Genomic DNA, 13791 nt, shown 5'->3' with positions numbered 1-13791 from the left:
GAAGGCATAACATGTGGGGAGATTAATTTTGCCAGATTCCTTCCGGAATCTTTTTCGGTTCGATGAGAAAAATAAAATAATTCGATACTTCAACTGATTCGGAAAAGGTTTTTGTATTATTTAATATAAATAAATTAAATATTTATATATAAAATATATAAAAATAATGAAAAAATAAAAATATTTTTTTTAAAAAAATAAAAAAATACTCTTATATAGATTTCCTTTTCTTCCCAAAGAGAAGAAGCTTTGGCCAAATTGGCCCGAATCAAACCTGAATATGACCGAAGCATCCCGAAGCTGCTTATATCTCACCAAAGCAGCAACACCAACACCAGGCTTTGTTTCGCTACGGTCTAAGCCTAAAATCCAAAGGCTTCGGCCGAAGCGAGTTTGACAACATTGGCAGAGATTAAAGAGAATGACATTGGCAGAGATTAAAGAGAATGAAGGCGATAGCCATTGCTTGGATAGTCCTTAAGCAATGTTTTAGTGGTATCAGAGTTGAGAAGTTGGACCAAGAATAGATGGCAGCAAGGTTGACTGTGGTATCAGAGTTGAGAAGTTGGACCAAAAATAGATGGCAGCAAGATTGACTGAAGATAAGAAATGCAATCCAAAAACTAATCAGTCAAGAGTATGGAAAGAAGGCATCTGCTCCCAAAACCAAATAGGATACACAAATGAAAAAGGGGGAGATAAAAGAGAAGCAGGCTATGAACACCAAGAAGATTGCAAGACGATCATGTTCTCAATCACTTTATTACACCTGAAACATATGTTGTCTCTTGCTCTCCATCACTTTATTACACCTGAAACATATGTTCTCTCTGTCTTACCCCCAATAATTCCTCTCTCTCTCTCTCTCTCACACACACACACACACACACTCTCTCTCTCTCTCTCTCAAACACAGCTTTCATTTTCTTACTCATCCAAACACTAAGATCAAGACACTGTTCACTAACTTACTCTTAGTATGTTACACATTCCTTGGTCCTATTCGTTCACTCCCGAGACCTCAGTTACCAGTCTCCTACTCAGGCAGTATTCCTGTTCAGTACTTGGATGCTTCCTCAGTGCTTTCTACATTAAAAATGCCACCTCCCCTTGTCTAATTTCCCTCTCCTATAAAGCTCTACAAGTACCATACAATTTCAATAACCAGTTCCAAAATCATTGGAATCAGAATAAGCACCCTTTTAGCTTAACCCGTCAACTTGTGCCGCCATCACTAGAGCATGTTTAGCAATCTGAGATGAAAGCATCTCTTTCATCATGCTCACAAGCTTATCCCCATCTCCATAGTCATTATGCAGTGACCCATTTGCCTCTTCCCCATCAATCTTCATAGCTTCATTTTGGGACCCAATCAAGCTTACCTGATCAGCATCATTCTTTGGGGGAAAACCCACATGACCATTTTCAGTTCTATACAAGTCATGGCTGCCAATCTCTAGGCCACCACTCTTAGGCCAGGAAAGCTTGCCCAACTCTGCAACTACTGAAGAAAACTCATGAGCAGATAAAGGGGGTTCAAGATGCTCAACAAACTCAGGACCCAACAAAGAGTTGGTGCTTTGCTTATGGTTTTCGGTTCCACAACACCCGTGCCCACATCTTACAGGAACCCGAGGTCCACCACAAACATCGTTAACCATTTGGAATAACCCATTATCGGGTTTCAATGTTAGGATTGAAGGGAACCTAAGTGAGCCCAATCTTGAGAGAGATGGTGAATTTACAGGGCCATCGGTGGAGTTGTATGGGCTAAACGCACTTAACCTTGGTACTGGCTTGAATAGATTTGGACCAACTTTAGCCTCCTCACCCACATTGGTTGTGTCTTTTGTTTGGGCTTTGTCTTCATGTTGGTTGGATGCATTCTCACAGTTAGCTACTTCTCTTTCATCAAGAGACTTGAAAGAATCTGCTGATAGGTTCTCATTAGGTGATTGGTACGGTGATTGTTGAGGGACCCTCTCAAGGCCAGCTCTATTCAGCTTTTCAAGCTCGAGGCACTTGCGCCTTAGGGTAGAGTTCCAGTGGTTCTTTATTGCATTGTCGGTTCTTCCTTGTAATAACCTCGCGATGGCAGCCCATTTGTTCCCATGGATTGCATGAGCAGCAACTATGGTTCGATCCTCTTCCTCTGCAATAATTTTTGCCCAAGTCAGTATCTGAAAGATGCATGTAACGTACTCACTTTGCTGAATCAAATGAGTTAAATAGTCTATTAGAAGCTGTACGAAAAGTTTGAAATTTGAAGTTTTGGAATGATTTTTCTTGAAGTTTTGTAAATAAAAAGATCATTAGATAGAAGTTTCAGAAAGGATAAAATGGCTCGAACTAGGAATTTTACCATGACTGGAATTCAGCCAAATGTTGGATTTAAAAATTTGGAAAGGGCCAAACTATGTGAAAGGTTTTATAAACCCGGAGAAAGCTGCAGGGCATCATAAGCACCACAAGATAAAAGCCATTATATACTCATTTTGTTTTGGATGAGAGTTAACCAGGTTTCAGCTGCAGTTAACCATAATTTTAATATATGTTTGTAGTGCCATGATTTTCCCCTTGTGGCAGGTAACATGGGGTCCTGAATCTGAAGCTCAAAAGTTGGAATGAGTATCTCTAGCGAACTAATATATAAAGATTAGAAGCACCATACCCATTAAATTTGTAAATAAATTTACATCATTCTACTGCATAATTATTTATGTATTTTAAGGTATTTACAAAGCTCCTCATCAAGAAGAGTAGGAGCCTTGTTTTTAAGGGTTATTGATTCCAAGTTATAGATAACAATGCCAAAGGATTCCAACCAAAGAGGAAATACACATGAAACTGGATGCTTAAGAACTACAAAGTAGAGCTCTCAAATCCAAGAAATTAAGCTTTTGTCAAGAGGCTTTGCTTAAGTTTCGTGTGTGTGTGAGAGAGAGAGAGAGATTGGTGGGGGGGGACCAGAACTTTTTCAAAACCACATTACAAAAATGATACTCCTATAAAAGGATCTCTGTGCTAGAACTTCAAGATTGAATTTCCATGAACAAAGTCCAGCCGCAAATATCTTCGACTTCAAAGAGTAGGTTCCCAAGGGGGTATATCATATTTCAATGGGAGTTTGGTACAACAGCCCTTAAGGTGGGATAACCTTTCCGCTGCTCATGCTCCTCAAAACTCACGGAAACCCTTCCATGTGCTGGTCCACCCAGGATAATAAGAGCCTAAAAGGAAGATAGTAAATAGATGAAAATAGTAAATATGTGTATGTTCATGTTTGCGTGTTTTTCTTTTGGCCATGACAGACATCTTTGACATGTGTCAGATACTGACACCAGATTCAATACCCATGTAACACTGATCAAAGCCAAAATAATTTCTGTAGTCTCAACTCCGAGAAAATGCTTGTTGATGAAAATATCATAGCATCACAAAGTGGCATTCCTAAAGGATAATATTATCGTTATTCATCAAATATATTTCCTAAATGCTTTATGGGAAATCGCAATAGCTAGTAGATAATGCAACAATGATGTCATAAGTTAAAACTAAGATTATATGGAATCATGTGATCCATCATAATTTAGGTATGCATCTACAATAAAGGCTATTAGCATTAATTTAAGACTCAAAAGCACACATTCCACGACAAAAACAGTACCACATTTCTAATCAAATAGTTATCCATATAAGTACTTGAGATAAGACTTATAGGGAAAATATCATTTCTTAATAAGATATCTTATGAATTGTGTCATTAAGGATGACTAAATTTCCAGCCTTGAAATATGAATTTGGTAATTTACTTGCTGCAAAAATCATATAGAACAATCCACAAAAATATCTAGGGCAGAAGGACATTCTACTGCTAGTGTTCAATTGTAGCACATGCAAGGAATTGGACCTTAAATCATGGAAATTTATCTATGGGACGTTTTGGCATAAGATTGTAACCGAATTGATCTCCTAATGTAAAAACCAGTGCTGAACTCAGTTGTCTACTCATTAATAAAAAGGTTTGTTCCCTCATTATCTAACAAGATCACTTTGATGGCCTTCAATAGCTTTAGCTGCTTTACAGATTTGACAATAGATTAAGCAAGCTCAGTGGTTTGAACACATCATCTGACATTAGTGGGGTATCAATTGGCATTTGGATTTTTGTGTAACGGATTCCACACTGATGGACCAAAGATGGATTCATCAGTGAAATTTGATAGTTAGTAATAATTTGCTTCTAGTTTGGTAAATGGTTCTCTTAGACTTTTAGCCCTATGGTTACAGGAATGGTGCTCGGGGGCAGTTGGCTCATGCGTGATTGAAGTTAAATAAGAGGGTGTGTCAAAATTGATATGAAAAGTGGAATCCAAGAGGTTCGCACCACTCATAAGAAATACCAAAGAAGTTTGTGAGGGAAAAGGTACTACAGACTGCTGCTAAAGAATGCTAAAATTAATTGAAGAGGAAGATAGAGGATGAGAACATTTAGGAGTGATCAGCCAAAAAAGAAAACCATGTGAACAACAGCAGAGAGAAAATGACTAGGTTGGTGAATCCTAACGGTGTTCATAAAACAGGTTAGTCAGAGCAAAAGTTCAATAGGAATGATCTTTTACAAGAAGGTAGGTATATGTAGGCAGTCCCTGTGGAATGTTCCCAGATTAAGGATCACAGAACCTTTCTCAGTGCTGTCCCAATTAAGTTACTGCCTTGTTGGCTATTTATTTTGCAAGTTCAATTGTGGCAAAAAGGTAATTTGAGTTCCTAAGAGAGCCGTTTCCTTTAAAAAAAAATTTTATCTCAAGAAATGAAAACTCTCCCAATGCAGCTTTCAGGCAAGGCATAAATAATTTTCTTGCACATTTCTGGTTTGAGAGGGTCGATATACACATGTCTGTGTTTTATAGTTTTTCACTATAGTTTACTTTAGAAAGTCTATGGGAGTGGGACTTGAGTGGCAAAGAGATAATATTTGTTAGGATTACCAGAAAACCATAGGCTTCGGTAGTGGGAATGCTTACAAAGTAATGTTCCTGTAATGCCAAAAGAATCTTAACAACCCTGCAACTAAGACGTACTGCACATTGCTTAGTGTGTCAATTCCATGTTTCATGCAAGCAATCTGATGTACAAATTGATGCAGCTGTGGGCACCGACAGTCAACAACAAGCAATACAACCATGATCTAGAGAGAGAAAGAATGACCGAGAAGAAAACGCAAGGAAAAGGGCACAAACAAGGAGAGTTGAGAGCTCTACCACGCACCACCAAAGAGAAACATGAAGAGAAAAAGCCTCCTTCTATATTAAACTCTTTCTTGCACATCAAATTTCATTCAACCCCAAAACATGACCCCCGTCCCATTACATTCACATTTACCTTTTATATACCACTCTTGCCTTCTAAAAGATGCTCCCAACTGAAAAACAAACTCCTTATCTTTCTAAAAGATAATCTTCTTCACCTTATTATTATAAAAAAAAAAAAAAAAAAACTACTTTTCTTTTTTTTTTAAAAGGTAGAAATAAACCTCTTTATGTTATAAAAGAAACCTCCCTATCTCACATGCTTATCCTAAACAACTCATTCAAACCACAAAAAAGACAAAAAACTTACTAAAAATTAAATAAGTAAGCTAGATAGGAAAAAATAAAACAAAAATACGACAATTTCTCGCTTCGTCTTCCAGTCCCGATCTGCTCGCTCTAAATAATCTTAGCACGATCATCTTGAATCTATTAAAATCAAAATAAAAAATAAAATAAAGTTTTGAATGATCCATCTCTTGGTTTGCTCTAAAAGGCTCCAATGAAAACCTAAACGAGGATTTTCACTCTTCATGACGAGATGTATTTCCCCTTGGATATTCATGTTATAAGAAGGGAAATTATCTTGATAAATGAATTACTTAACATTCTACCTATATCTTTTGGTTAATTTCAAAATAGCCATCAAAACACACATGATCATGAATTGGAATAAATCCAAATGTTAAATAGTTCTTCTCTTATGGCTATTTTGATAAATTTCCCCAAAAAATGTCTCACTTCCATCACAATCAGATGTAAGGAAAGTCAAAACTATGAAAATACTAGGTATAAAGAAATAAAACTATGGTAAGAATGATAATGTTTGATGTTGGGAGGTTGGAAACTATCAATAGGTTGACATTCACATTCATCCCTTTATGTTTTGTATATGTTGTGCCATACGAGCAACTTCCAGTCACTTGAACCGTAGCTAATTATCCTAAAATTGGTGAGTTGAGTAGATGGGTGATTCTGCCATTGGTACATATACTATATTAGATGGTTATTTCCAACCTATAATTGGTAAAATTGATAAAAAGAATGATACTCATGGTCCCTTATCAGATAAACGATATGACTCCAGCCTCATTAAGACAAAATAGAAGAAATAGATCATAGACAGACCCAAGTGTGTCGTACACTATGTTTTTTTGACTTAAGATATAACAAAAATGCAGCATGTTGGTTTAGACTTTGATCAGACTAAATGCAGATGAGCTCATTCAAAATGCAAGAATCTCACAAGTTTCACCAAGGGAGGAATATAATTATGTCACATACCTTGAAATAACTCAATATCCATAGTAGCTGGAAAAAAAGTACACTTAGAACACATGAGAAATAGCCAGCTACCATTATCCTAAGGTTACCCTAGCAGACTTGCAAAATTAGTGAATGGTGAACAGTACATGAAGAAACCACTGCAACCATTACATGCAACAACATAAAAATTCATTTAGTGAGGAGAAAAGATCTCCACAGTCTTTATTGATTTAGAGAAAGCATTGGATAAGGTATCTAGAGAGGTAATTTGGTGGGTATTCGAAAAGAAAGGATTCTCTAGAGGATATATAGACACGGTGAGATATATGTAGGAGGGAGGGCTTATTAGTGTGAGGACAACTAGTGGAGAGATAAGTGAGTTTTTAGTTACAGTAGGCCTACACCTAGGGTAAACACTGAGCCCATATCTCTTTGGGCCCTCCCTTCACCACCCCCATGGGGATGGTCTACAAGGTTCACAACTACTACTCTTACTATAGGATGTTTACCTAGTTAACATTTAGATCCGGCTCTACCCAAAATTTTCTGATTCACCCAAACATTACCCATTTTGGTTATGGATGAGTTAACTAAGCATCTACAAGATCATGTACAATGGTGTATGTTGTTTGCGGATGACATAGCTTTGATTTATGAGACTAGAGACAATATCAACACAACTTAGATCTTTGGAGGGATACCCTAGAATAAAAAAGTTTTAAAATTAGTCTAACTAAGACAAAATATATGGAAGGCAAGTTCAGTAATAATACGAGTAGAAACGAGGAATTAGTTAAGATTGATCGCCAAGGAGTGCCTAAAAGACAATATCTTCAATCTCTTGGGTTGATAATACATAAGAATGGAGAGATTGAGGAAAATGTCACGCATAAAATTAGAGTCGAATGGAGAAAGTGAAGATGTGCTTCCGGAGTCTTATGTAATCATCGCATATACAAATGAAATTGAGGCAAAGATCTATAGGACGGTTGTAAGACCCGCTATGCTTTATGGGACGGAATGTTGGGTGGTCAAAAAACAACATATTCATAGAATGAGTGTAGTTGAGATGCGGATGTTGTCATAGATGAGTGGCAAGACAATAAAGGATAGAATTCGGGATGAATACATTCGAGAGAACTTAAGGGTGGCTCCAATAGGTGATAAGATGAGGGGAAATAGACTAGGTGGTCTGGCTATGTACAGTCGACCTAGAAGAATATCATTTAGTATGGGCAATTTGGTTCAAGTAGAAGGCTCTAAAAAGAGCAAGGGAAAGGCCCAAAAAAGACATGAATGCAAGTAGTGCGACGAGATATGGTGACTTATAGTCTGACTGAGGGCATAGCCCTTTATAGAGCAGAATGGTGGAACATGATTCGTGTAGCTGATACCAAATAATTGGGATAAGGCTCGGATGATGATGATAATAAATGTGAAAAATCATCATAGAGATATTTACACATATATGTGTACGTTATTCAATAAATAAAAATACAACGAAGTACACTCATAGCTCGAACACAGCATCCTTGATGATATGGAGTAGGGGCCCATAACTTAGATGCCTTGTTGTTTGATCATATATACTGATGAAGATTAATGGGCGATGAATGGAAATTCAACATCTTCTACTAACAAACTCTTGCTAAACTTCAAAGGTAATGGATCTCCATTCAAATGAAACTTATGGTACAAAGGAGTCATAGAAACAGTGGATATTATAAGCCATAGCAATAATGGGCCTATATTGATCCACAAATGCTACATAACAAGAGAAACTTCCTAAAGTAATCTATTATTCTCTGTATATCATTTTAGCATATACCAGAAATATGGTGTATCAAAATGACGTTGATTTGAGCAATATCAAATGCCAGTACAACAAAAAATGAGCATCAGTTCTTTCTTTGACTTTTCTGTCACTGACAAGTTCCCACATACACCAACTAGACAAAAAGAGTTTCTAGTTGACTAGTACATATCCTCTGCGTTTGGATTTTAAAGCCAATATTGATTTACAGCATTTATTTTAGATGACTGCGTTAACTATGAAAAGAAAAGAAAATAAAAGACAAGAAAAATCTTAAGTCATCAGAATAAAACACTTGAAGAAATAGTTCTTTTGGAGCATGGTGAGCGATCATTATACTGCTACAACGGATAAACAGCCTTCTAAGTCCATATATTATATTCAATGGACAGAGAAACCCCAACATCTTGTCCTTGACCAAACAATGAAGATAACAAAGGCCTACGAACATTCAAGATAATGCAAAAACAATTTTAATTAGAGGAATACATATTTTTATCATGAAAAACATTTTTACACAAAAACATGATTACTATCAATTTATTAATGATTCTCCAATTTATCCTTATCACACATTTAGTCAATCCCAAACTGTCCTTGCTAACCATTTTCAACCCTTAACCTCATCCTTTCCTAGATCTCCCTTAACATGACACTTCAAATGCAGGTGTACCAAGCCTATCCCTGAGTATCTCCAAATCTTGTGGCATTCAAAAATATTTACTCAGAAGCAAAAACCATAGAAAGGCTTCACACTCCAATGAAATACCTCCAGATCAATTTAGAAGAGAAACAGCCACATATACATTTGAGACGACAAACGTCAAGCCCAAAATTGGCTTTTGGTTAACAAAATTCATTCAATTCTAGTAGGAAAAATTTTGCTATCCTGATCCTTCCACTCTAAAGGGAGTTACTTCATAAATTCTTGAACCTTCTAGGACTTCAATTAACATACAGAAAAGGGACATGTAGTAGATTCAGAGGATTTGTAGGTGTGGCCTTAATGAGGGGAATTATATACCTCACCAAAACAGCAAGCAGGTAATTTCTTCATTTGTTTCTGATACAACTATGACAAGCTCATCAATGGAATTGATACCAAGTCTTCAAAACAAGATACTTTTTTGTTCTAAAACTTCTTTAAAACATCTTAGAACAAAATTAAGGCTAATTTTTAGCCAAAGTATCTCCAGAGACAATGGTGTCTTCGTCAAATTACCAGTCAGAATGGCATCCATATTGCTAGCAGAAAAGCGTGGATGGGCCTCACACCCAAGACCCTAAAGAATGGTGTCTTCTTGAACTACAAATCAGAATGGCAACCATATTGCTAGCAGTAAAGCATGGATGGGCCTCACATCCAAGTCTCTTCCTAGGCTGTCACTTAATTTGAATTTTGAAAGCAATCTGAAAGGGTATTCATCCGAATTTCCTCCAGAAATTCCAAAGGCATTTCACAATTAGCTCAAATTACAATTAGGATTTTCTAATCATTATTCAAAGGCACTGGCTTTGACAGCACCAGTAGGCATCACTTGCTGATTGCATGATCAACAAGCTAATAACCAAACTTTTGTCCAAGTGTAGCTTGTGTATAAGATTATGGCTCATTACCCATAAAATTGTGGAAAATGGATAATGGCATATGTGCATTAAATTCAGAGCATTGGATATACATTAGGAATCCAAAGATGAGTGTATCAAGGAAATGCAAAACACAATAAAAATTCATCCACAGAACAACTAATCAGGTTGATGAACTTCATAAACAATGACTATCACAAAAATATCAGGGAAATTTTTTTCAGTAAGACAAAGCGCCAAAAGATGGCCATAGGCCCTCCAGAATCTTCAAATTAATGACTGTTGTTTATTATCATAGTAAAAGTCTGATCCTCCCAAGGACAAAGATATAAACTTGAAATTTCAAGTACCCATTGATGAGACAGAATATGATTTTATCACGACATAATGCAACATAACTGCAAGCATGTCATAATATTCTGCACGAAAACACAAATCAACAAGTAACCTGACAATAGAAAATTGTATCTCGAAAACCAACAAGCAAAGAAATCCAAAGTTTTATAGAGATATAAACAGATCGCCTCCACTTTAAAGATAACTAGCTTGGTCTTTTCTAGGCCTACAAAACAATTAGAAAGAAAATAAGTGGAGCAAAGGGTTAAAAAAACAAAAGAAAAAAGAAAGACAACTGTGTAGGAAACTTAGTACATAAGTTTGCAAAAGCTAAGGGGTAAAAAAAAACCCAACCAAATTGATTGAGATAAAGCAATGCTATTTTCCAAGCAGCTGTCATTTCTTATGGTTATATTCCTAAAGATTACACAAAGCTGCATGGATAACCACGCAAAACAATAAAACACGCCAGAAAAGAAAAAGAAGATGATTAAAGACAACTGAATCTCCATTTAAAACCAGCACAAGAAAACATTTCTTGAAGTGACAGAAATGCTCAGTGAACATTGATAAGCAGAATGTGCAACGTAGAAAATTGTTTCAAACATAAAGGTCCACATTGATCCAACACAAACACATAACTAAAATCTAAACTATCCATCCACAAAATCGCAACATTATGCAACAAAATACTCCATTTATCACTAAAGAATTTACATGATACACTACCATTCGACCATAGCTTTCAAGGATTATAACCAACAAAGCAAACACCAAATACAAAATAATCAGACACCCAACAGAAAATAAATGCATCCAAAATAATCAGGTACCCAGCAGAAATGAACAAACCTAAATATAATCAGAGACTGAATCGAAATACACGAACGCAGAGGAATCAGATACTCAATGGAAATGCAAAAAAAGTAAAAAGCAAACAAGAGAAATAGCAATGAAGAGTGAAAAGCCGAATGAAGAGGGGGTAATGGCCTAAGAGGAAGAAGAAGCCCTAGAACAAAGAAGCGAGCCGTGGATTATACCAGTAAAGGGCTTTCTTTTGACACAGGGATCGAGCTGATTGCACCATCGAAGTCGACATGATTTACCAGAGCGACCAGGGATACCCCTTGCGATCAGGCTCCAGTTCCTCGCTCCAAACTTGCTCACAAGACGACTCAAAACTGCATCTTCTTCAGGGGACCAGGGGCCCTTGATTCTCTCATCTGAACCGTTCATTTTACTCTCTCTCTTCATTTCCCTCTTTCTCTCTCAACGGAACACCTGCAATCTATATCTCTCTCTCTCGAAATGCAACACCTGCAATCTCTTTCTCGTTGCACAGTTACAATCTCTTCATGTTCTCTCTCTGTAAGACTGCAATCCTTGTATCTCTAATGTGTACAGACTATAATACCTCTCTCACTCTCTATCTCTAGCTGCACAATTCGATATCCTTGGATTGCAATATCTTTCTCTTTCTTCAAGACTGAAAACCCTCTCTCTCTCTCTCTCTGCAATCCTTAGCTCTCTCTCCCTAAGCACAACTGCAATCCCTATTTCACCCTCTTCTCTCTCTCCTCATTCTCTCTCTGCACACAACTACAAACCCTCTCCCTCTCTCTCTCTATCAAACCTCCCTCCTCGCCCTTTCTCTCTCTAAACCTCCTGTCTCTAAGACTATAATCCCCTCTCTCTCTCTCTGACTCTCTTTCTCTCTCTAAACTCTCTCGCACTTTCCTCTCTCTTCAGACACAAGGCGGCGGCGCCATGGGAAACTAACCGGCCCAACTGCAACTTACAGAGTATACAACGCCAGCTGAATTTTTATTTTTTATTTGTTAATAGTTTTTACACTAAACTATTTTAGTAAGCGCACCCACTAGTACATTTAACACCGTTAATCTGTGCTGTGGAAGGTCCAGATTGTACCGTTTTGGTGCGGCTACTGAACTCTTAGAATAATGCCCTTTCGTAACGCGCTATTCATTTTTTGGCGGAATAATTTCCACAACTGTGAATGTACAGGGCGAATAAGGCTGAGTCGCTTAAATAACATGGTGCACCCTAAATCACTGGACTATGGAAAAAATAGTACTCCCATAGTCCATTGGGTCATCGGCCATCCATTGAGATGATGGATGGAGAGGAGAGAGTTGGACGCGTACGATATCTGGGATTGCCACTATTTCATAGGAGTTTAAAGCATAATCATTGCAATAGCCTGGTGGGGGAAATCATAGGCAGGATTGGGACTCTGCAAGCCATGTCGTTCTCTTATGTAGGTCATTTATAACTATTGAATTATGTTCTTAGATCCTCAACAATTTTGTGGATTCTATGTTTTATTCTTCCTAAGCGTACATGCAATGCAGTAGAGAGGTTGTGGCGCAATTTTCTATGGACTGGCTCAGTTGAGAAGAAATGAGTCTACTTGGTGAAATGGAAGAATGTTTGTCTGCTTACTGCAGAGGAGGACGTGGGATTCTTGAGATATCAGAGTTTAATATTGCGGGAATGATGAAACTAGCGTGGAGACTTGTCGCCAACCCTTCGTCCCTCATATCATGTTTCTTCAAGTACATATACTTTAAAGACACATTCATTTGGGTGATCAAGTGGAGGAATTGTTCTAATGAATTGAAGGACATCCAATTGGGTTTGTCTTATATTAGACATAATGTCCGATGGATTATCGGGGATGGTCGTTTGGTGGATTTCTGGGCAGACCTACTGCTCTTTAAACAATCTATCTGAGAATCTTATGGAGATCAAATACACAGAGATCGGGGTGTTCTTGCCAAGCCAAAAGTGACAGACTATTTGCAAGTCTCTTCTCAAGAATTGAGCGATCCCACTCCTATACCTCACCCTCTTATTCGAGTTTGGAATGAGATTGCAACCTTCACATTCCCTCGATGCCCCCAGAGAGACTTCTTGGTTTGGATCCATTCTGCCAATGATTTCTTCTGAGTTAAAGATGTATGGGATCATATTCGACGACGGTGCACTCCACAGCCGACTTTCAAGGCTATATGGGCTTCGCATTACCATCCCAGAGCAAAATGGTTTTCTTGGTTAGCTCTCCATCAATGACTTCCCACTTCCTCTTTATTACAACGGAGATGAATTATCACGACACAAGTATATCTTTTATGCCAGTCTAACAATGATAATGTTTGCCACCTATTATTTCACTATTCTTTCTCGCAAGGTATTTGGAGATCCCTTTCATGGAGGTGTGGCAAACGTTTTCATGGCTCAATCCAACTCATGGCATATATATTGAGGACTTGGATTTCCTACAAGTTCAAATAAGTGGGACTCCTTAACATGTGGCAGTTCCTTTTCTTCACCACTATTTGGATGCTTTGGGAGGAGTATAATCATCGGGTTTTTCAGAGGGAGGTTTCCAAGAGAGAACAACTTGTCAGGAGGATTACTCTACATGTTACAGATATGGCAGATGTTAGGGCGTGG

General features: G+C 37.6%; 1 protein-coding gene across 1 annotated transcript; it reads right to left on the bottom strand.

Annotated features, from left to right (window-relative positions):
• Window positions 1-732: 732 nt before the first annotated feature.
• Window positions 733-12111, bottom strand: LOC18437771 (transcription factor MYB1). Its single transcript, XM_006847970.4, has 2 exons — window positions 11355-12111; window positions 733-2152 (listed from the first exon to the last, which is right to left on the bottom strand). Exons 1-2 carry the CDS (start codon window positions 11566-11568, stop codon window positions 1203-1205), a joined length of 1164 nt encoding a protein of 387 aa, XP_006848033.2. The 5' UTR covers window positions 11569-12111; the 3' UTR covers window positions 733-1202.
• Between the last annotated feature and the right edge of the window lie 1680 nt (window positions 12112-13791).

The sequence above is a fragment of the Amborella trichopoda genome, chromosome 8, assembly GCF_054954075.1.
Source record: "Amborella trichopoda isolate Santa Cruz 75 chromosome 8, AtrichopodaSantaCruz75HAP2 v2.0, whole genome shotgun sequence".
NCBI lineage: Eukaryota > Viridiplantae > Streptophyta > Magnoliopsida > Amborellales > Amborellaceae > Amborella > Amborella trichopoda.
Note: the sequence above shows the minus strand (reverse complement) of the source record. Positions and strands in the feature narration are given on the sequence as shown.

Excerpts from the sequence above, each read along its gene's own strand:
- LOC18437771 (XM_006847970.4), bottom strand. The coding sequence starts at position 11,568 with ATGAAGAGAGAGAGTAAAATGAACGGTTCAGATGAGAGAATCAAGGGC. Across the intron at positions 2,153-11,354 it reads CAAAAGAAAGCCCTTTACTG|AGGAAGAGGATCGAACCATA; the intron begins GTATAATCCACG and ends AAATTATTGCAG.